The sequence below is a fragment of the Heloderma suspectum genome, chromosome 12 (genome assembly GCF_057233095.1).
Source record: "Heloderma suspectum isolate Gila_16-S chromosome 12, 16-S_ref, whole genome shotgun sequence".
NCBI classification, from domain to species: Eukaryota; Metazoa; Chordata; class Lepidosauria; order Squamata; family Helodermatidae; genus Heloderma; species Heloderma suspectum.
Genome location: NC_139469.1, coordinates 37,402,824 through 37,427,169, shown reverse-complemented (window position 1 = coordinate 37,427,169; position 24,346 = coordinate 37,402,824). Strand labels below are relative to the sequence as shown.

The 24,346-nt window shown below is 46.4% G+C and overlaps 1 protein-coding gene across 2 annotated transcripts in view; it reads right to left on the bottom strand.

Annotated features, from left to right (window-relative positions):
• Window positions 1-24,346, bottom strand: part of IL4R (interleukin 4 receptor) — a 45,255-nt gene that overhangs the window by 16,703 nt on the left and 4,206 nt on the right. For both annotated transcript variants that reach the window (XM_084819151.1, XM_084819152.1), the window contains exons 2-4: window positions 23,213-23,345; window positions 22,263-22,438; window positions 14,095-14,252 (exon numbers count right to left, since the gene is read on the bottom strand). In XM_084819151.1, coding sequence (XP_084675277.1) covers window positions 14,095-14,252; window positions 22,263-22,438; window positions 23,213-23,345 — 467 coding nt within the window. The remainder of the gene's footprint in view (window positions 1-14,094; window positions 14,253-22,262; window positions 22,439-23,212; window positions 23,346-24,346) is intronic.

Here is a 24,346-nt window from a genome sequence, read left to right as displayed (position 1 = left end):
ACAATAAGCTCAATAATGGATAAGGCTTACCTACTCTATTTAAGAAACACACAAGCACAACAAACATCCAGCAGCTCAATGCAAGAGAGCACGTAAAGCCAGCACAGGCATAAAGGCAGAGCGCAGCCACAAGGTTGTTGTGGGCTCCAGGAGTGGCGACAGGGAACTCCACAGCCAGCACACAGCACCTTCTGCAGTCCAGATCTGCACCGAAGTCCACTGCGGGCAATTTTCTGGGGACTGCTATACTCGAGAGCTACATTTATTTTTATTTATTTTATTTATTAAATTTCTTAATTGCCCATCTGGCTGGTCACCCGGCCACTCTGGGCGATGTACAATGGTACAATTTAAAACAGTAAAATTATACATTAAAACATTATTTAAAAATGCCTGCCTGAATAATCAAGTTTTCAGTGCATGGCGGAAGCTCATTAAAGAGGGGGTATGGCAGAGTTCCCTAGGGAGGGAGTTCCACCGAGTGGGGGCCACCATAGAGAAGGCCCTCTCCCTCGTCCTCACCAGCCTACCTGTCCTGGCTGATGGGACAGAGAGAAGGCCAACCGAGGCTGATCTTGTTAAGGGGCCTGTCTGGTGTTGCTGGAGGCGCTCCTTGAGATAGTCTTTGTGCAGGCTTGCCATGCCAGCAAACTTCAGCACACCTGGTGTGCTGCTCAAGTCCTCACCCTATGCTAACTTAGAAGAACAATGGCAAACCAAACTATGCCAGACTACCCATCAAGCTCTTAAGAGGATTAAAAACAGTCAGAAAGACAGGGTAATTGGATGTCCCCGGAAAAACCTGTCTACCACCACACATTTATGACGATGTCAGAAGCCGCTAACTTAACAATGTTTTAAATGATTTACTTTAACTATGCATCTGTAGTTCTCTGGAATGCTGATCTTGGAAGTAGAGGTGGGTCAATGCCCTCCGTGTGACTCAGAAAATAGAAATTCTCAGCAAGAAAATATCCTCTTTTTTCTGAATGTCACAGAGGGCGTTTCTCACTCTGGAATATTTTAGAACTGTGTGAGCTATAGGTGGGCTTCCCAGATTGACATACTACTGTACCATCTGGAGCACCTGTCTTCCAAAGGCTGCCAAAGCCGAAGCATATTTATCAATTCTGTTATGTTTTGCAAAACTATGTATGGAAGCCCAAGTGGCCACCCTACAGATCTCTTCTATGGAAGAACTACCCCTAAGGGCTGCTGAGGTAGCCAGTCCCCTGAGTTAGCATGCATTGATTCCCCCTGGAGACCATTTCCCCAAAGCCTGTTTCCACAATATACTCCCGGAATAAGTGGGAAATGTTGGATTTGGAAACCTTGTCTCCCATGGTTTTTCCCTGAAAAGATATGAACGCTTCTGACGTTCTCTACTCCAATGTCCTGTCCAGATAAAACCGGACACCTGGCAAATATCCAACCTATGCCAGCTTTTCTCCTGAGAATGAACAGGATTCAGGCAGAACCTCTTGGGCCCGGTGGAACAAGGAATTAACTTGCGGGACAAAGGAAGGGCCTGGCCTAACCACAATCTTATCCGTATGACAAACACGCAGCTGTGAGTCGGATGAGAGGGATCCCAGCTCCAACACCCACCTTGTGGAAGTCATTGTTGCTGTTCAGTCGTTAAGTCGTGTCCAACTCTTTCTGACCCCATAGACCATAGCACGCCAGGCCTTCCTGTCCTCCGCTCTCTCCCGGAGAGTGCTCAAGTTCATATTCATTGCATCAGTGATGCCATCTCATCCTCTGCCGTCCCCTTCTCCTTTTGCCTTCAGTCTTTCCCAGCATCACGGTCTTTTCCAGGGAGTTTTCTCTTCACATTAGGTGGCCAAAATATTTGAGCTTCAGTTTCAGTATCTGTCCTTCCAATGAGAAGTCTGGGTTGATTTCCGTTAAAGTAAAGGTAAAGGTGTCCCCAACCAGTCGTGTCCGACTCTAGGGTGTGGTGCTCATCTCCATTTCTAAGCCGAACAGCCAGCGCTGTCCGAAGACGCTTCCGTGGTCATGTGGCCGGCATGACTGAACACCGAGGTGCACGGAACGCTGTTACCTTTCCCGCCGAAGCGGTACCTATTTATCTACTTGCAATTTCTTGCTTTCGAACTGCTAGGTTGGCAGAAGCTGGGACTGAAGACGGGAGCTCATTCCGTCACGCAGCACTCGGGTCTCGAACTGCTGTCCTGCCAACCTTCCGGTCTGCAGTTCAGCGTCTTAACCACTAAGCCACCATGGCCCCTGATTTCCTTTAGGATTGACTGGTTTGACCTCCTTGCAGTCCAGGGGACTCGTAAGAGTCTTCCCCAGCACCACAGTTCAAAAGCATCAATTCTTCGGCGCTCAGCCTTCCTTATAGTCCAGCTCTCACAGCCATACATTACTACTGGGAAAACCATAGCTTTGATTAGACGGACCTTTGTCGGTAAGGTGATGTCTCTGCTTCTTACTATGCTGTCTAGGTTTGCCATAGCTTTCCTCCCAAGGAGCAAGCGTCTTTTAATTTCATGGCTACAGTCACCGTCTGCCGTGATCTTGGAGCCCAAGAAAATAAAATCTGTCACTGCTTCCATTTCTTCCCCTTCTATATGCCAGGAAGTGATGGGGACAGATGCCATGATCTTAGCTTTTGTAATGTTGAGTTTCAAGCCAGCTTTTGCACTCTCCTCTTTCACCTTCAACAAGAGGCTCTTGAGATCCTCTTCGCTTTCTGCCATTAGGGTGGTATTGTCTGCGTATCTGAGGTTGTTGGTAATTCTCCCAGCAATCTTAATTCCGACCCGTGATTCATCCAACCTGACGTTTCTCATGATGTATTCTGCATATAAGTTAAATAAGCAGGGTGACAATATGCAGCCTTGTCGTACTCCTTTCCCAATTTTGAACCAATCGGTTGTTCCATGTCTGGTTCTTACTGTTGCTTCTTGACCCTCGTACAGGTTTCTCAGGAGACAGGTAAGGTGGTCTGGTACTCCCATCTCTTTAAGAATTTGCCAGACTTTGTTGTGATCCACACAATCAAAGGCTTTAGTGTAGTCAGTGAAGCAGAAATAGACGTTTTTCTGGAATTCTCTTGCTTTCTCCATGATGCAGCGAATGTTGGCGATTTGATCTCTAGTTCCTCTGTCTCTTCGAAACCCCGCTTGTACTTCCGGTAGTTCTCAGTTCACATACTGCTGAAGCCTAACTTGTAGGATTTTGAGCATCACCTTGCTGGCATGTGAAATGAGCGCAAATTGTACGGTAGTTTGAACACTCTTTGGCATTGCCCTTCTTTGGAACTGGAATGTAAACTGACCTTTTCCAGTCTTGTGGCCATTGTTGAGTGTTCCAAATTTGTTGGCATACTGAATGCAGCACCTTAACAGCATCATCTTTTAGGATCTTAAATAGCTCAGCTGGAAGACTGCCATCTCCGCTAGCTTTGTTGTTACTAATGCTTCCTAAGGCCCACTTGACTTCACTCTCTAGGTTGTCCGGCTCAAGTGCAGCGGGCGCACTATCATGGGTATCAGGGACATTCAGATCTTTCCTGTATAGTTCTTCTGTGTATTCTTTCCATCTCTTCTTAATCTCATCTGCTTCTGTTAGGTCCCTGCCTTCTTTGTCCTTTCTCATGCCCGTCTTTGCACAAAATGTTGAGATCTCCGATTTTCTTGAAGAGATCTCTAGTCTTTCCCATTCTATTGTTTTTCTCCATTTCTTTGCACTGTTCATTTAAGAAGGCCTTCTTGTCTCTCCTTGCTATTCTCTGGAACTCTGCATTCAGTTGGATAGATCTTCCCCTTTCTCCCTTGCTTTTCACTTCCCTTCTTTCCCCAGCTACTTGTAAAGCCTCATCAGACAGCCACTTGGCTTTCTTGCATTTCTTTTTCTTTGGGATGGATTGAGTTGCTGCCTCCTGAACAATGTGACAGACCTCCGTCCATAGTTCCTCAGGCACTCTGTCTATCAGGTCTAATCCCTGAAATCTATTCCTCACCTCCACTGTATATTCATAAGGGATATGATTGAGGTCATACCTGAATGGTTTAGTGGTTTTCCCTACGTTCTTCAATTTAAGCCGAAATTTTGCAACAAGAAGCTCATGATCTGAGCCACAGTCAGCTCCAGGTCTTGTTTTGACTGACTGTATAGAGCTTCTCCATCTTTGGCTGCAAAGGACATAATCAATCTGATTTCCATATTGACCATCTGGTGATGTCCATGTGTAGAGTCGCCTCTTGTGCTGTTGGAAAAGAGTGTTTTGCTGTGATCAGCGTGTTCTCTTGGCAAAACTCTATGAGCCTTTGCCCTCCTTCATTTTGTACACCAAGGCCATGCTTGCCTGTTATTTTCGGTGATTTCTTGACTTCCTACTTTGGCATTCCAATCCCCTATGATGAAAAGGACATCTTTTTTTGGTGTTAGTTCTAGAAGGTGTTGTAGCTCTTCATAGAACCGATCAACCTCAGCTTCTTCGGCCTCAGGGGTTGGGGCATAGACTTGAATTACTGTGATGTTGAATGGTTTGCCTTGGATTCGTACTGAGATCATTCTATCGTTTTTGAGATTGTACCCCAGTACTGCTTTTCCCACCATTTTATTGACTATGAGTGCTACTCCATTTCTTCTAAGGGATTCTTGCCCAAAGTAGTAGATATAATGGTCACCTGAATTAAATTCGCCCATGCTTGTCCATTTTAGTTCGCTGATTCCCAAGATGTCGATATTCAATCTTGCCATCTCATGTTTGACCACCTCCAGCTTATCTTGATTCATTGATCTGACATTCCAGGTTCTTAAACAATATTGTTCTTTACAGCATCGGATTTTCTTTTTACCACCAGACACATCCACAGCTGAGTGTCCTTTCGGCTTTGGCCCAACCGCTTCACTTTTTCTGGCACTACTTGGAAATACCCTCTGCTTTTCCCCAGTAGTATATTGGACACCTTCCGACCTGAGGGGCTCATCTTCCGGCGTCATATCTTTTAGCCTTGTGATACATTCCATGGGGTTTTCTTCGCAAGAATAGTGGAGTGGGTTGCCATTTCCTTCTCCAGTGGACCACATTTTGTCAGAACTCTCCACCATGACCTGTCCATCTTGGGTGGCCCTGCACGGCATAGCTTATGGCTTCACTGAGTTACGCAAGCCCCTTCGTCACAACAAGGCAGTGATCCATGAAGGGGGTGGAAGTCATAGCCACCAGAAAAACTGTTTTCAATGTCAGGGGTTTTAGAGAACACACAGCCATGGACTTGAAGGGTGACCCCATCAGGGCAGTCAACACCCAGTTTAAATTCCAGGTCAGGAATCTATGTACCACTGCTGGATTTAATAGTGTGACTCCTTTAAGGAAATGCTGATAGTGCAGGTGAGTGGAAAGTAACATCTTACTCAACAACATCTGAGCCCAAAATGTTGTTGAGAGCTGCTGCCTCCTTTTTTTATAGTGCCTTTCTTTATTCAAGCATTCCTGGAGAAATCTCAGTATCTCCCAAATTTTTCCTGGCGACGGGGCCTTCCCATTCTTTCAGCACCAAGTGGTTTCCAGGTAGTACTCTAAACTTTATTGGTACAAGACTTTCTAGATGACAGCAAGGTCTTCAGGACTTTGTATACTCCATCTGTCTCATCCACAAGCGTTCAGCTTCCAGGCTGTCAGATGAAAGAGTCCTGCTTCTGGAGGACATATCAGCCCCTAAATCACCAAGTCCTTCCTGAGTGGGAGTCTCCATTAATTCATCCCTGCTAACTTCAGCAGGTCCAAAAACTAATGATGTTGAGGCCAATTAGGGGCAATCAGGATAATCATTGCTCTCATGCACTTGATCTTCCCAAGCACCTGCAGAAGAATCAGCGTGGGTGGAAAGGCCCTCCGGCCCCTGGGACTTGTCTTGTATGTAGAAACCTTGTCAAAGATCTGGGTACTTGGGCATTTTCCCTGGTGGCAAACAGATGCATGATTGAGACCCCGAACCAAACCACGATCAATCTGAAGGTTTGTGGATTGAATGCCCATTCTGATTCCCTGATGGATGTCCTGCTGAGCCAATTGGCCAGCTTGTTGGAGGTCCCTGCCAAGTGGTCTGCTTTGATGGATCGTCAAGGTCTCTCTGCCCAACACAGTAGCTTGTGGGCCTCCTTGCTGAGGGAGTTTGAACAAGTTCTTTCCTGCTTGTTCACATAAGCTTTGGTCAACACACTGTCTGTTCTGATAAGATCCTAGCTAAAGGCTCTTAGAGCTACCTGGATGGTTCTTAGGTTGAACAAGTTGATGCTGCGCTGCTGTTCCTTCCCGACTCCAAAAGCCCTGAGTCACTCTGTGTCCCAGATGCCCCCCACCCCCAACCGAAGTGGCATCCACAGTTACGATTACTCACTCTGGGTTCTCCAGGCTCATTCCAGATTCTCCAGGGTCAGTCCCTCTTGGAATCTTGTCTGGTCCAACCACCATTCCAGTTCCTGGACTTGTTCCAGAATGTTGATTTGGCTATGAGAGTGGGAGGCAATCTGGTTTTGGTATGGAAGTGGCAAACTCTGAAACTGGCATGAGCAGAATCTTGACAAATGCATCATGCCTCCCCTTGAGGACTCTTCCTCATCTGACAAAGAGAGCTTACCAGACCAGGAACCAGAGGGGGAGATCCAGGAGATACCATGCCAGCCTGACGATGACCAGCCAGGCCCCTCCCATGTGTCTTTGGAGAACTCAAGAGTCTGAACAGGAGCAGGACCCTCTCATAACTCCCCAGAAGAGGCGTTGGTTAAACAGGCGTACATAATTGTCTCTGCTTAGGTGCAGTGTTTGGCTGCAAACAAGGGCTTCTTGAGAGGAGAGTATCTGAAGGCTCTTGATTAGTTGCAGCTGGGACCTGGGTAGAGTCTGAAGCTGCCTGGCTTGAACAGCCTTGCTGGAACCTGGCCTCTCTGCTGGAAATAAATCTGTCTTTGGCTCAAGCTCCTGAGTCTGGTTTCCTCTGTGCTTCGTGTGGATTCCCTGATTTATGACTCCGACTGTACTCGACCTTGCTATCTCTGCTCCTTGATTTATTTGGCTGGCATCACTTTTCTGCTTATTGGCTTTTCTGACCTTGGAATGTTACTATGGCAACTCTTCTGCAAACATCCCAGGTTTGACAGGTTCCAGCTCTGAACTTAGCTCCTTCTCTGTCTAGTTGGCTGTCTGCAACCTGCTTCCTGCTGGCTGGAAGCCCGCGCTAATCAGCTGCAAGTCCAGAAACAATGGCAGAGCAGGACAGGAACGACACCATGATGCCAGGATCATAAGGTCCACTGTCTTTTGAGAGTGAATGTATGCTGCCAGTTTGAGATTTTTGCGATCCTTTCCTGAATTCAATTCATCTTGAATTGAGTGGTATCTAACACCCCGCTCCCCACAGTGTTCCAACTGCCAGGTAGGAACCAAGGTTCACCACAAAACGATGATCCCTTAGGTATTTCAGAATGCTCTGGATGCTGTTTCTATGCCGCTGTCTCTGAGGCCACTCTGATCAATATGTCATCCAGAGACAGATAGAAGTACACCTCGTTCATCCTCAGGTGTACTACGATCACTACTAGGAGCTTGGTGAACACTCGAGAAGCTGAGGTGAGCCCGAATGGCAGAGCCTGGTACTGAAAATGCAGGTTGTTGTAGCAAAAACGTAGATACTTACGGTGTTTCTTCCTGACTGGAACATGTAGGTATGCCTCTTACAGGTCTATAGATGCCAAAAAGTCCTGACTGTTTAGGGTTGCTGCAATTGATTTCAGAGCCTCCATTCTGAAATCTCTTTTGCTGAGGTGTATGTTCAGCCATTTGAGGCCCAGAATAGTTATTTTCCCATTCCTTTTGGTAACTAAAAGAAGTCAGAACACACTCCTGTTTTGATTTTTCTTGCTGGAACAAGTTCTATAGCTCTTATTTCCAAAAGGTGGTGGACAGTCTTGAAGAAATGTTGATGCTTGGTAGGCAAGGGAGTGGGGAAGCTATAAATTTGTTCCTGGGAAGGTGGGCAAATTCCAGAGAACAACTTCTGGGTACTGGATCTCTGTCAGGGGTGTTTCTGAGCGCAGGGAGTGGGATTGCAGTTCCGAGTCTGAAGGAGAACCACCAGACACGGGGGAGGTGTTTTCCCAGGCTAGTCCAGACATGACTGGGCCAGCTTCTCAGGTTACAAACGCCCAGATGGCTGAGGATGAGGGTCCCTCTTCACACACCCCTGTGAGAGTCAGCGAACAGAAGGAGGCGGGGTGTAGGGAGTCTGATCTAACAGACGCCAGGCGCAGAGCAGAGAGAGAGAAGGCAGGGGCGGAACTTAGACGGCCTACCCGATTGGCCTTGCGTGAAAAGCTGCGCTCAGAAGCCTCACGAGAGAGAGGGGTGTACCCCTTAAGTTAGACTAGTGAAACTGCCTTCCTCTTCAAACGGGGGGGGGGGGCAACTGTCGTAACTTCCTTTTGAATTCCCCTGAAGGCATTCCTTTGTAGACTGAGAGCCACTGAGAATTTGCATCTGTATGACCCTGTGAAGTAATGGATTAAAAGCTGTAGACTGAAGCCTCTCATCTGTGTTTGTTTTCAGCATTGGAATAAAGTGGGGGCTAAAGAAATCCTGACAATCTCTGACCCATCTGTTCGAGGTGGTCTGGAGCCAAGTGGACATAAACTCCATGAGGAGGTCCCCCAGTGCTCCCGCTGACAGCTTCCCCTCAGATGGAAGAGTTCATCTTTTGCCCCTTGTTATATTTTGAGGAGTAGCTTGTGGTAGCAGACTGTGCCTTCGGCATGTCTGGAGACCTTTAGTTTCTTTGCCATTTGAACTTGTGGCAACCCTGCTCATTTGTTCTAGACAGCGTCGGCTGAAACAAAAGCAGTGCTGTAGCTTAGGTTTCTTACCCTCTTTCATTCATGGGAGCACTTTTTACTTGTTTTCCACCAAAACTTTGTTGATGTTGGGGCCCAGCCCTAGAGGAGCAGTGGGCCCTAACGCTGACAGTCAGAATCAGATCAGAAGTGGTCTAGAAGGGTCTGGAGCCCAGTTCACTAGCAAGAAGCTCAGACAGGGCCTAGGACTTGGGCTAGTCCTCGTTACTCAAGAAACAAAAGCTAGAAACAAAAAGGGAATAGAGACTATGGAAAGAAAAGACTCTCCAGTAGTGGTGACCTGCAAGGCCTGTGCAATGTTTGTTTTCTTGCCTGAGGACAACACGGCCTACACATGCAACAAGTGCAAGTTGATCATGCGGTTGGAAGAAAAAGTAAGAAGACTGGAGTGGCGACCCTCCAGGGAATAAGAGAAGACAAAGTGTTCTTAGACAGAACAGTGGAACTACAGCAGCAAAGTGAAGTACAGAAGCTGGAAGAGCAACAGCAAGCTGAGGCAGAAGAGGAAAATGCTGAAGCGAGGAAAAATGAAGTAGAGGACACTGCTTGGAAAAGGGTGACAGGAGCAGAAGAACTAGAAGCCACTCTACAGCTGTGGAAGCAGTGGAACTATGGAACTGTTTCCAGGTACTTGACAGGGAGGTCAGCCTGCGGAGGAAGAATTACAGGGGAACCTGCAGGAGAGCGAGCAAGAAAATGAAGGTCAGTCAAGCAGAGGCAATGAAACCAAGACCTACAACGGCGACAAGAGAATAGTAGTCACTGTGGGAGACTCCTTGCTGAGTGGGATTGAAACCCAAGTATGACTTGAAGACCCATGGACTCACCAGGTATGCTGTCTCCCAGGAGGACGGAATAGACGTGACTAAAGGGTTGCCTACACTCTTAAGCCCACTGACAGGTATCCCTTTCTTCTCATGTGTGGGTGAACAGATGATACAGCCAAGCGGAGCTACGAAGAAATCATGTCAGACTTTGAAGCTCTGGGAAGAAAACTCAAGAACTTTGGGACCCAGATAGTTTCTCATCCAGCTTTCCAGTAGCTCAAACAGGGATAGAAAGGGAAAGAAAAATACTCCGGGTGAAAGACTGGCTACAAAGGTAGTGCCGACGTGAGATATTTGGATTCTGGGACCACGGGCTATACTTCCTGGAAGATGGGCTGTTGGCAAGGGATGGGTTGCACCTCACAAGGGCTGGGAAGAATATGTTTAGCCACAACATGAAGAACTTCATCAGGAGGGCTTTAAACTGAATCCTACGGGGGAGGAAGTCAAAGCTGGGGGTAACAATGGATGAAGGCTCATGCACCACAACAGAGAGAACAGCTCTAATAGCGCCCAATGATAGTCTTCAGAAACATGTAGAAAGAAAGCCAGACTATAAAACACATGGCCTTCAATGTCTATACATTAATGCCCAAAGTATAGGAAACAAACAGAACGAAATTGAACTCTTAATACAGGAGGGAAATTATGACTTGACAGGTGTAACTGAAACTTGGTGGGATGACTCCCATGACTGGAATACAGCAATTGCAGGATCCAACTTGTTCAAAAAGAACAGGAGGAACAGAAAGCGAGGTGGAGTCGCACTATATGTTAAAAATACATATCTCTGCACAGAAATACAGGAAGATGAGCTTGGTAGCCCCATCGAGAGCATCTGGGTTAAAATAAATGGAGCAAAGAATAAAAGGAACATGGGGGTCGGAGTCTACTACCGGCCACCCAATCAAGGAGAAGACGAGGATGAAACTTTTGAAAAGCAAATTGCCAATGTTTCAAGGAAGCACGATGTAATATTAATGGGGGACGTTAATTTCCCCAATATTTGCTGGGAGACAAATTCTGCAAAACATGGAGAATTTCCCTCCAGGAAATTCCTGACTTGTGTGGCGGATAACTTCCTCCTACAGAAAGTAGAGGAAGAAAGTAGAGGATCGGCTATCCTTGACTTGATCCTAACCAACAGAGATGACTTAGTGGATGAAGTAGCAGTTACAGGAACTCTGGGGGAAAGCGACTATGTTGTACTTGAGTTCTTGGTTCTAAGGGAAGCAAAAGCCGAGTGTAGTCAAACGCGTACCCTGGATTTTAGGAAAGCTGATTTTAATAAACTCAGAACAATTATCAGGAAGGTCCCTTGGCAAGCAACGCTAACGAGAAAAGGAGTCCAAGATGGGTTGGAGTTTTTAAAAAAGGAAATTCTCAAGGCACAATTACAAGCAATTCCAACAAGAAGAAAAGGAGGAAGACAACAGAAGAAGCCAATGTGGCTTCACAAAAAGCTTAGAGATGACCTGGAAACAAAAAAGGACACATATAGGAAGTGGAAGGAAGGCCAAGCTACAACGGAAGAGTGCAGGCAGGTAGCACAGAATTGCAGGGATAGCATCAGGAAGGCTAAAGGTAAGAACGAGGTGAGGTTAGCGAGGGAGACTAAAAGCAACAAAAAGGCTTTCTTCAGATACGTGCATAGTAAAGGACAGAGGAAAGAAATGGTGGTTCAACTATTAAATGAGGATGGCAAAATGATAACAGATGACAAAGAAAGGGCAGAAGTGCCGAATTCCTACAGGGGACTGGAAACAAAGACCTATGAGAAAAGACTGAAAGAACTGGGCATGTTTAGCCTTGAGAAGAAAAGAGTGAGGGGATATATGGTAGCGCTCCTCAAGTACTTGAAAGGTCACAGAGAGGAAGGCCAGGATCTCTTCTTGATCATTCCAGAATGCAAGACACAGAATACTGGGCTCAAGTGACAGGAAGCCAGATTCCAGCTGAACATCAGGAGAAACTTCCTGGCTGTTACAGCAATACGAGAATGGAACCCATTCCCTAGGGAGGTGGTGGGCTCTCCCACACTGGAGGCATTCAAGACGAAGCTGAACGGCCATCCATCAGGGATGCTCTGACTTGGATTCCTGCATTGAGCAGGGGGTTGGATTTGATGATCTTATAGGCCCCTCCCAACTCTACTATTCTATGATTCTACTCATGGAATGCCAAGAGGAGGGGAGGGGCTGGTTTGGGCCTAATCAGCATGTGGTATGTCAGAATAAATGTGGGTTTATCTCTGACAGTTTTCTCAGAGGAAAGCAGCAGGGAGTGAGTCTCTCCCATCCACCTGCTTGTGACTGACCTTGAATGTTATGCCTATAGTTAAGGTAGCTAACAGCCTCTCCATGAGAAGCCAGCAGAATGGGTGGGGGTTTTCAGAGATGTCTCAGAGGGTGATACATCAACTCAAGAGGATGGAATAGAGATGTCCTGTTTGGTGTAAGTTTTGCTTATGGGCTAAGATTCCCTGTCTATTAGATCGTTAGGAGGTTTGTTATTGCAGCCACACCTTTACTTTTAAGTTGATGCCCAGGCTGAAAGCCTTGGCTGGGAACACCGTCTTTCATGTCCATCTTTTATTGTTCATTGTATACAGCCTGTAACCCTTCCTGTCTGGGATGTCCCCGTCTGAGCTGTGAGAAACACTTCTCACTGGGACTTCAGTCTGCTTCATCCGAGTTGTCTGTTTGATCTGAGAATCTTTAAGCACCTGTCATGGAAGGCATTGCTATACTTTTCATAGACCCTGAATTCTTGCTCGCTATGGATTGTGCATCTTCATCTTTCATAGCCCAGAGGGCCTGCTGGCTTGGACTGATCAGAACTCTTGGATTTTTCTATGCTTTGACTCATGTAGTGTGAAGATACCGAAGTGGAAGCTACGACGGTCCAAATCTCTGCGTATGGGTTTACTTTGGACTTACTTTTGAACTTATGTTTTGACTCTTGGATTTGACAGACCTTGAGTCTGATCAATGTAGCACGGAGGTACTAACCGAGATTTCAAGGTTGGACTTGATCTCTGCCTGTGTGGATTTACTTAGGTCTTTTCCTAGAGCCCTTGTCTTGGATTGCATGGGATGATTTAGGCCAGGAATCATTTGAACCCTTGAGTGCCATATTTTGGTGGAAAGGTGGGGTACAAATCAAATAAAGCTGTGTCAGTCCCAAACCCAAGCCTGGAGCCAGACCAAAATGGGTCTAGATTAGGGGTGCTGAACCAATTTGAAGTGGGGAGACCAACTGCTCCCCACCAAGCCATCTGAGCGCCTGATGACATCATTGCCCTGCCCCCTCCGATTTTATCCTTTTCAGTGCTGGGAAAGGCACTTTTTTTTGCAGGTAAGTTGATAGAACGCAAGCCTTGCTTGAGGTACGATCAGCATGGCTTCTGCAAAGGAGAGCCTTGCCTCACCAGCAATGTAGAATTCATTTAGGGTGCAATCCTATGCATGTTTAGACATAGAAAAGGCCTACAACTCCCAGCATGAGTATGTTAATGAACACACAGAAAGGAGTTTAAGTAGACACATCAGTAAACCTTTGACAAAGGCTTCATGGAAAAACAGAATATGAGAACAGGCCCTCTTATGGATAAAGGGGAGGAAATAAGAGGATAGGGATAAGTCATTTCTCACGAAGGAGGAGACTGAACAAGGGTAAACAATGGGGTCATTGTACTGGAGTCAGGGGTAAACAGTGGGATAGCCAGGTTTGCAAGGGCCACCAAATGAGTCAGAATTATGAAAGCCAAAGCTCAGAAAGGATCTCTCCTCATTGGGTAAACAGGCAACAAAATGACAAAGTTGATGAGCAACAAGTCCAGGATAAAGGAAAACCTTCTCCACACAAAGCATAATTAATGTGTGGAATGCGTTGCTATAAGTTGTGGTGACGGACACTAGGGAAGACAGCTTTAAAAAGTGATTAGACTATGGGATAGAGAGATCTCTCAATGATAGCTAGCTACAGCAACAAAACATGGAATCTCTTTGTTGAGAGGCACTCTGTCGCTGAATACCAGATGCCGGGGACAAGGGTCTCTTTGTTCTCGGGGCATCTCATTGGCTGCTGCTGGAGACAAAGTGCTGGACTAGATGGATCTTCTGGCATCCTCCTCCACCTTATATTTAGCTGGAGTGAATGACTCTCCTCCTGAGAACCAGTACTTGTGGGTTTCCTACTAAATTCAAGATTATTGGAGCAGTTTTGCTTCCACAGGAGATTTGTACCAAGTTCAATTGTCTCGTTACAGCAACTGAGCGAACAGCCGAAACTAGCGGGGCACTCCACTTGTAACCAGCAGCCAAGTTCACAGGATTATTCTAGACAAATGGAGAGGGGCGGGGGCCATGCGGGGGCTGCCTACCTCTTTCCTTTGGCCTTTGGGCCAACAGGCTACTTCATGGGTGGCATCCACATTGTGAAGCTTGCTCTCTGGTTTGTAGTCCGTCTTCCAGGTGAGGACCAAGGAGCGCCTTTTCCTCTTTTTCTCCACAGTGAGGTTTACAAGGCGCCTGGGCTTCACTGCATTTGTGAAGAAGCAACAGGACAACATCAAGAAAGGAGGGGAGATGGAGGGGAAGGGTCCTGCAGGGGAAGGTACAGTCGAATCCACAGACCCCTTCACCAACAACTTAGGAATATACCCCCCTCCCAGAACCCTTCTCATTGCCATTAGTCATCTGGTGGCATCTTAAAGGCTAATTGTGGCTAGAGATGTGAAGGCCTGGACCCTGCCCCCCCAGGAAAAAATGGCGGGGGGGGGCTGTTTTTCCTCTGTTTTTGTTTTTTCTGGTAAAATTGGAAGAATTGAACAGCTTTGGATTAACAAATATTTCCTTTTACAATTATGAATAAAATATTTAAGGAAAGGTATTTATATACTGCTACTCAGCCTTTACTCCCCCTAAATGATTTCTAAAAACCATGTAATAAAACTTTTATAGGACTAGAGATGTAAAATTTCTGGAAATAATGAGGCCATGGGGGTGGGATGCTTTTTTAATTCTCCAAAAATAATTTCTTCCCTTTTTAAAATTATTGATGTAATGTATCTTTTGTTGTTGTTGTTGTTCAGTCGTGTCCGACTCTTCGTGACCCCATGGAACATAGCACGCCAGGCCTTCCTGTCCTCCGCTCTCTCCCGGAGTGTGCTCAAGTCCATATTCATTGCATCGGTGATGCTATCTAGCCATCTCATCCTCTGCCGTCCCCTTCTCCTTTTGCCTTCAGTCTTTCCCAGCATCACGGTCTTTTCCAGAGAGTTTTCTCTTCACATTAGGTGGCCAAAATATTTCAGCTTCAGCTTCAGTATCTGTCCTTCCAATCAGCACTCAGGGTTGATTTCCTTTAGGATGGACTGATTGGACCTCCTTGCAGTCCAGGGGACTCGTAAGAGTCTTCTCCAACACCACAGTTCGAAAGCATCGATTCTTCGGCGCTCAGCCTTCCTTATAGTCCAGCCCTCACAGCCATACATTACTACTGGGAAAACCATAGCTTTGATTAGACGGACTTTTGTCAGCAAGGTGATGTCTCTGCTTCTTACTATGCTGTCTAGGTTTGCCATAGGTTTCCTCCCAAGGAGCAAGCGTCTTTTAATTTCATGGTTATAGTCACCGTCTGCCGTGATCTTGGAGCCCAAGAAAATAAAATCTTTCACTGCTGCCATTTCTTCCCCTTCTATAGGCCAGGAAGTGATGGGGACAGATGCCATGATCTTAGTTTTTTTAATGTTGAGTTTCAAACCAGCTTTTTGCACTCTCCTCTTTCACCCTCAACAAGAGGCTCTTGAGATCCTCTTCGCTTTCTGCCATTAGGGTGGTATCGTCTGCGTATCTGAGGTTGTTGATAATTCTACCGGCAATCTTAATTCCGACCTGTGATTCATCCAACCTGACGTTTCTCATGATGTATTCTGCATATAAGTTAAATAAGCAGGGTGACAATATGCAGCCTTGTCGTACTCCTTTCCCAATTTTGAACCAATCGGTTGTTCCATGTCTGGTTCTTAGTGTTCCTTCTTGACCCTCGTACAGGTTTCTCAGGAGACAGGTAAGGTGGTCTGGTACTCCCATCACTTTAAGAACTTGCCAGTTTGTTGTGATCCACACAATCAAAGGCTTGAGCGTAGTCAATGAAGCAGAAATAGATGTTTTTCTGGAATTCTCTTGCTTTCTCCATGATGCAGCAAATGTTGGCGATTTGATCTCTAGTTCCTCTGCTTCTTCGAAACCCCGCTTGTACTTCCGGTAGTTCTCGGTTCGCAAACTGCTGAAGCCTAGCTTGTAGGATTTTGAGCATCACCTTGCTGGCATGTGAAATGAGCACAATTGTGCGGTAGTTTGAACACTCTTTGGCGTTGCCCTTCATAGAATCATAGAATCATAGAATAGTAGGGTTGGAAGGGGCCTACAAGGCCATCGAGTCCAACCCCCTGCTCAATGCAGGAATCCAAGTCAGAGCATCCCTGACAAATGGCTGTCCAGCCTCGTCTTGAAGGCCTCCAGTGTGGGAGAGCCCACCACCTCCCCAGGTAATTGGTTCCATTGCCGTATTGCTCTGACACTCAGGAAGTTTTTCCTGATGTTCAGTCGGAATCTGGCTTCCTGTAACTTGAGCCCATTATTCCGTGTCCTGCACTATGGGATGATCAAGAAGAGATCCTGGCCTTCTTCTCTGTGACAACCTTTCAAGTACTTGAAGAGTGCTATCATATCTCCCCTCAGTCTTCTCTTCTCAAGGCTAAACATGCCCAGTTCTTTCAGTCTCTCTTCATAGGGCTTTGTTTCCAGTCCCCTGATCATCTTTGTTGCCCTCCTTTGAACCCTCTCCAGCTTGTCTGCATCCTTCTTAAAGTGTGGTGCCCAGAACTGGACACAGTACTCCAGATGAGGCCTAACCAGTGCTGAGTAGAGGGGAACTAGTACTTCCCGGGATTTGGAAGCGATGCTTCTATGAATGCAGCCCAAAATAGCATTTGCCTTTTTTGCAGCCACATCACATTGTTGGCTCATATTCAGCTTGTGATCGACGACAATTCCAAGATCCTTCTCGCTCGTAGTGTGGTTGAGCCACGTATCCCCCATCTTGTAACTGTGCATTTGGTTTCTTTTTCCTAGGTGCAGAACTTGGCATTTGTCCCTATTAAATGCCATTCTGTTGTTTTCTGCCCAGCACTCCAGTCTATCCAGATCACTTTGAATTTTGTTTCTGTCTTCCAAAGTATTAGCTATCCCTCCCAATTTTGTGTCATCTGCAAATCTGATCAGCATTCCCTGCACCTCCTCCTCCAAGTCATTAATAAAAATGTTGAAGAGCACTGGGCCCCGGACTGAGCCCTGCGGTACCCCACTCGTTACCTCTCCCCAGCTTGAGAAGGTCCCATTGATAAGCACTCTTTGAGTCCGATTCTGTAGCCAACTGTGGATCCACCGGATCGTTGTTTCATCTAGCCCACTTCGAGCTAGTTTGCTCATCAGGATATCATGGGGCACTTTGTCGAAAGCTTTGCTGAAGTCGAGGTATATGATGTCTACAGCATTCCCACGGTCTACAAGGGAGGTGACTTGATCAAAAAATGAGATCAGATTTGTCTGGCAGGACTTGTTTTTGACAAATCCATGTTGGCTTCGAGTAATCACGGCATTGTTGTCAAGGTGCTTCCAGATGGATTGCTTTATGATCTGCTCCAGAATTTTCCCAGGGATTGATGTCAGACTGACTGGTCTGTAGTTCCCAGGTTCCTCCTTTTTACCCTTTTTGAAGATAGGGACAACGTTAGCCCTCCTCCAGTCATCTGGCACTTCCCCGGTCCTCCATGATTTCTCAAAGAGAATAGACAGCGGTTCTGAGAGTTCTTCTGCCAGTTCCTTTATGACTCTAGGATGCAGTTCATCTGGCCCTGGAGATTTGAACTCATTCAAAGTAATGAGGTGTTCCTTGACCATATGCCTGTCGATCTCAAGCTGCAATCCTGCCCCTTCAGCCTGTACTTCGCCTTTGCCAGGGGGGTCATAGACCCTCTTTTGGGAGAAGACTGAGCCAAAGTAGGAATTGAGCACCTCTGCCTTTTCTTTGTCATCTGTTATCATTTTGCCATCCTTATTTAATAGCTGAACAACCATTTCTTTCCTCTGCCTTTTACTATGCACGTAGCTGAAGAAAGCCTTTTTGTTGTTTTTAGCATCCCTCGCTAACCTCAACTCGTTCTCCGCTTTAGCCTTCCTGACGCCATCCCTGCAATTCTGTGCTACCTGCCTGTACTCTTCCTTTGTTACTTGGCCTTCTTTCCACTTCCTATATGTGTCCTTTTTTGTTTTCAGGTCATCCCTAAGCTTTTTGTGAAGCCACATTGGCTTCTTCTGTTGTCTTCCACCTTTTCTTCTTGTTGGAATTGTTTGTGATTGTGCAGTGAGAATTTCCTTTTTTAAAAGTTCCCACCCATCTTGGACTCCTTTTCTCGCTAGCATTGCTTGCCATGGGACCTTACTGATCATTGTTCTGAGTTTATTAAAATCAGCTTTCCTAAAATCCAGGGTACGCGTTTGAGTACACTCGGCTTTTGCTTCCCTTAGAACCAAGAACTCAAGTACAACATGGTCGCTTTCCCCCAGAGTTCCTGTAACTGCTACTTTATCCACTAAGTCATCTCTGTTGGTTAGGATCAAGTCAAGGATAGCCGATCCTTTAGTTCCTTCCTCTACTTTCTGTAGGAGGAAGTTATCCGCCACACAAGTCAGGAATTTCCTGGAGGGGCCATGTTTTGCAGAACTTGTCTCCCAACAAATATCGGGGAAATTGAAGTCCCCCATTACTACTACATCATGCTTCCTTAAAACATTGGCTATTTGCTTTTCAAAAGTTTCATCCTTGTCTTCTCCTTGATTGGGTGGCCGGTAGTAGACTCCGACCACCAGGTTCCTTTTATTCTTTGCTCCATTTATTTCAACCCAGATGCTCTCGATGGGGCTACCAAGCTCCTCCTCCTGTATTTCTGTGCAGAGATATGTATTTTTCACATACAGTGCAACCCCGCCTCCCTTTCTGTTCCTCCTGTTCTTTTTGAACAAGTTATATCCTTCAATTGCTGTATTCCAGTCATGACAGTCATCCCACCAAGTCTCAGTTATACCTATCAGGTCATAATTTCCCTCTTGTATTAAGAGTTCAAGTTCGTTCTGTTTGTTTCCCATACTCTGGGCATTAGTATACAGACATCGAAGACCGTGTGCTTCATAGTCTGGCTTTCTTCCTACCTGTGTCTGAAGACTATTATTGGGCGCTATCAGAGCTGTTCTCTCCATTGCAGTGCATGCGCCTACGTCCATTGTTACCCCCAACATTACATCTCCCTTCCCCGTAGGATTCAGTTTAAAGCCCTCCTGATGAAGTTCTTCATGCTGTGGCCAAACACATTCTTCCCAGCCTTTGTGAGGTGCAACCCATCCCTAGCCAACAGCCCATCTTCCAGGAAGTATAGCCCGTGGTCCCAGAATCCAAATCTCTCTCGTCGGCACCACCTTCGTAGCCAGTCATTCACCCAAAGTATTTTTCGTTCCCTTTCTATCCCTCTTCTAACTACTGGAAGGATGGATGAGAAAACTATCTGGGCCCCAAAGTTCTTGAGTTTCCTTCCCAAAGCTTCAAAGTCTGACGTGATCTCTTCGTAGCTCCGCTTGGCGGTATCATTTGTTCCCACATGGATGAGAAGAAAGGGATACCTGTCAGTGGGCTTTATGAGTGCAGGCAACCTTTCAGTCACGTCTCTAATCTGTCCTCCCGGGAGACAACATACCTGGCGAGTCCACGGGTCTTCGCGACATACTTGGGTCTCGATCCCACGCAGCAAGGAGTCTCCCACTACTACCACTCTTCTCTTCTTCTTCTTGTAGGCCTGGGTTTCATCGCCTCTGTTTGACTGACCTTTAGCCTCTTGCTCACTCTCATGCAGGTTCCCCTGTGATTCTTCCTCTGCAGGCTGTCCTCCAGTCTCATCTGCAAGTACCTGGAATCGGTTCCACAGCTCCACCGCTTCCACTGGTGCAGAGTGTCGTCTAGTTCTTCTTCTCCTAACTGTCACCGTTTTCCAAGGAGTATCCTCTACTCCATTTTTCTTCACCTCAGCGTTTCCCACTGCCTCATCTTGCTGTTGCTCTTCAAGCTTGTGGTCTGCCCTTTGCTGCTGTAGTTCCCCCATTCTGTCCAAGAACTCTTCGTGTTCTCTTATTCCCCGGAGGGTTGACAGTCGCCGCTCCAGTCCACTTACTTTTTCCTCCAGCAGCGTGATCAACTTGCACTTGTTGCAGGTGTAGGCCATGTTGTTCTCAGGCAAGAAAACAAACATTGCACACACCTTGCAGGTCACCACCACTGGAATTGGAATTGGAACCTAAACTGACCTTTTCCAGTCTTGTGGCCACTGTTGAGTGTTCCAAATGTGTTGGCATGAGTGCAGCACTTTAACAGCATCATCTTTTAGGATCTTAAATAGCTCAGCTGGAAGACTGTCATCTCTGCTAGCTTTGTTGTTAGTAATGCTTCCTAAGGCCCACTTGACTTCACTCTCGAGGATGACCGGCTCAAGTTCAGTGACTGCACGATCATGGCTATCAGGGACATTCAGATCTTTCCTGTATAGTTCTGCTGTGTATTCTTTCCCCCTCTTCTTAATCTCATCTGCTTCTGTTAGGTCCCTGCCTTCTTTGTCCTTTATTATGCCCGTCTTTGCACAAAACGTTCCCTTGAGATCTCCGATTTTCTTGAAGAGATCTCTAGTCTTTCCCATTCTGTTGTTTTCCTCGATTTCTTTGCATTGTTCATTTAAGAAGGCCTTCTTGTCTCTCCTTGCTATTCTCTGGAACTCTGCATTCAGTTGCTTTCTCCCTTGCTTTTCGCTTTCCTTCTTTCCTCAGCTACTTGTAAAGCCTCATCAGACAGCCACTTGGCTTTCTTGCATTTCTTTTTCTTTGGGATGGATTGAGTTGCTGCCTCCTGAACAATGTGACGGACCTCCATCCATAGTTCCTCAGGCACACTGTCTATCAGGTCTAATCCCTTAAATCTATTCCTCTCCTCCACTGTATATTCATAAGGGATGATTGAGGTCATACCTGAATGATTTAGTGGTTTTCCCTATGCTCTTCAATTTAAGCCGAAATTTTGCAACAAGAAGCTCATGATCTGAGCCACAGTCAGCTCCAGGTCTTGTTTTGACTGACTGTATAGAGCTTCTCCATCTTTGGCTGCAAAGGACATAATCAATCTGATGTCGATATTGACCATCTGGTGATGTCCATGTGTAGAGTCGCCTCTTGTGCTGTTGGAAATTTATCTTTTACTGATAGATATTTAGGCAGGCTCCAAGGCATGCTCAGTTTCCCAGCATGTGAGTACAGTCACCATGTCACAATATGGAAGAAAATGTACATTCTTAACAGTTTGGGCTTTGTTCTATAGAGTCCTGTGTTTCTGGGCTTGTTCTGGCTAGATGTTATAACAGTCAGTGTAGTTCATTACATATTTACTGAGTTTACTTTTAAAAGTTTTTAATGTTGATGATAATTTTATGAGCAAACAAAGTTATACATAATATATTTTATATTCCTAAAGGAGCCTTCCCCAACCTGGTGCCCTTCAGATGTTTTGGATGACAACTCCCAGCATTCCTGAGCATTGGCCATGCTGCCTAGGACTGATGGGAGCTGAAGTCCAAAACATTTGGAGGGCACCAGGTTGGGTTGTCCTAAAACAACGAAGTGACTTTAGATCTGTAAAGAGCACTAAAAAGAACTACTACATATTTTTCCATTTTCCCCCAAATGTCTGTTTTTTCCCCATGGCTTCAAAATTTCTGGAAATTTTACATCTTTGTGGCAGAAGCTTTCCTGGACTAGAGCCCACTTCCTCAGATAGATGCAGCAAAGGAAGGGTCCACAGGAAAAAAGACTGTAAGCAGTAGGGCCAAATCACCATGAAATGCAAGGAGACAAGTCTGTGATCATTTTCTGTAAAGCTTAAACATATAAAAAAGCAATTACAGAAACACAAGCTTTTCGTAGAGTTGCCACAGACCGTACCTATTTATCTATCTGTTTTAGGGTCTTGGATCCTGCCTTTCATCAAATTCCCAAAGTGCCTCTGTTCGGGTCTACTGTTTGCAGTTCCCCCCTTTTATAACCAAAACAAGGAAAACGCTCCAGGCTTTAATCCACAAACGCTTCTGCGCAATAAGCCTTCAAGGTACCACCAAAAGACTGCTTGCCGTCTTTGTGCAATAGACTAATACAGAAGCAAGGCCAGTGGAGGGACAGAGGGATGTTTCTTACTAATGCACCTATTGGTGTAAATGAGAGCTCTGCTGCTCTCCCCTCCTTCTGTGGAATGTGGTAACTACGCAGAAACACCTCCCCCCTCAATTGTATCCCACTGCTACTCCTCTCCACCTGAAATCAAAGCTGAGGAGACAACTCATAGCTCTTCAGAGCTGCCCCAGAGTTGGGTCAGATTCCCAGGAAGACCGAAAGGATGACTCACCAATATCCTCTGCTTCCACTGTTGTGTTCCAGATCTTTGTCCTGTTCCAGATCTGTATCCTGTCCAGTACTAAATGATACTCTATGGATTCGAACACCTTCCCTGGAATAATGCAAGCACACCTGGAGGCAGCGCCGGGAACGCTCTCATTCTCAGGGACACACTCCAATGATGGCCTGGAACAAGGACAAGACTTAGAGGGCATCTGTGGAGAACGCAACACTCGGCTCAGTTCTATGTCGCCTCAGCTTGGGTGAAGACTGTCCACATAAGAAGGGTCTGCAATGGTTCCAAATACACCCTGCCGTGGACCCTCATGATGCTAGGAAGGCGTCCAGCTTCGAGCAGGAAGAAATCTGTGTACCTTCAAAGCTCTCCAGCCACCGTAACTGGTCCAAATAAGAGCCAGAACCATTTTGAATCCTGCATGTCTTGCTGTCAGTGTGGAAAGCTCACAGTAATTGCATTTGTCCAACATAACCTTCAAGAGCACCAGTCAACCAAAGGTTATAATTGCAAATTTCTGGAAATCTGCCTGACAGATTTGAGCTCTGTTCCCTGACCTTGATGTCTCCATATTGTTGACCTCCTCCATGGGTAAGTGGAACAGGGGTGGAGGGTGGGGAGCATCATTAGTGCAAGATGCCCAGGGACAAGTCTCATTCCTTTCCTGGGAAAGGTCTGGACTGACTACTCCTTCCAGGGAAAATTCATCTTTCCAGGGTGTGTGAGACATTGGGGGACTGTGCAGTCACCTCAGAAGCATTCTGCAGGTCTTCCGCTAGCTAGCAGACTGCAAGGCTGGTCCCCAAGATCTTCATTGTCCCTAGGATGGAGAGGTTTTCTGCCTTATACCTGTTCCCCCATTTGCTTCACTCCAACACAGGAGAGGACAGATAGGGATGCGGAAACACACTTCAGCACGAAACACACCCTTGTTGGGCACTTACTGTGAGCCATCTGTGCTATAACCGAGCCGGAACTCCTTGGAGCAGTTGGTGGAGGCGTCCACATTCCAGTGACAAACCAACTCAGTGGCTAAGTCTGTGTGGCACTTTGGCTGGACATCCTTTGACGCCACAACTACAAAAATAGAGTAGCTTGGTCAAGAGCCAGGCTAATTATCAACTTATTTATCCAGATAGATAATCTGGCTCATGCTCAGGAAGGCTTTCACAGAGACCCCACTTGGGCCCTCCAATTCCCCATTTACAAAGGGCTAAAATCTCAGCTATGAGAGATTCCATTGGGCCACTTCCTCCAGCCATCTCTTCCCTTGCCCTGATGCAACATTACTCGATGTAAGCCCACCCCCCACCACTTGCTGCCTGCAATATGATCCCACTGCAAATGGGCATGCCCAGGCCAGCTGACACAGGAACATGAGCACATCTGAGGAAGAACTGCCAGCCCTCACCACAAGTGCCACCGAATGGGAGATGCAAGAGCCCAGCATGCGCCATCCAAGCACACACCCGTGATCACTGTAAATCAGAGACATGGGCAATATGGCAGCCTCCACTGTAAAGTGGAGTTCCCCACAGTACTTCATATGGTGCACTGTCATCCAGCAATTCCCTTCCCCATGGCCAGGATTTTTCTGTATTATTTAAAATATTTATATCCCACCTTTCTGGTCTCCAAGAAAGCTACAACAACAGAAAATACCACACAATAAAAACAATTAAAAATAAGTAAGGCGGCAGCAGTGGTGACTGAAAAAGGTCTTGTGCGCCATCTGCTGAAAAAGCTCTTGTGTGCCATCTTCAAAGGTTCTGCAGCAACCAGACAACAGAAAACAGCCCACGCCACACGTGGCTTCGGAGCACCTCCCCCTGGGCAGTAGGCCTGACTGTGTCTCCTGGCGCTTCCCAGCAGCAGCGGTGGCTTGGTGTATGGGGGGGGGGGACCATTCCGTTAACTGCCCATTTCTTAGGACTTAGAAGTTACACTTCCCGCTAACAACTGCTCTTTCTGGTGTACTCAGAATTAAGCCCTCTTCAAGAAAGGTCCCTTCTACTTGCAGTTTCTTTTGCTTTCCTTGCTTCCCATTGAACACTGCTGGGGGATTCCTTATTGTCCCT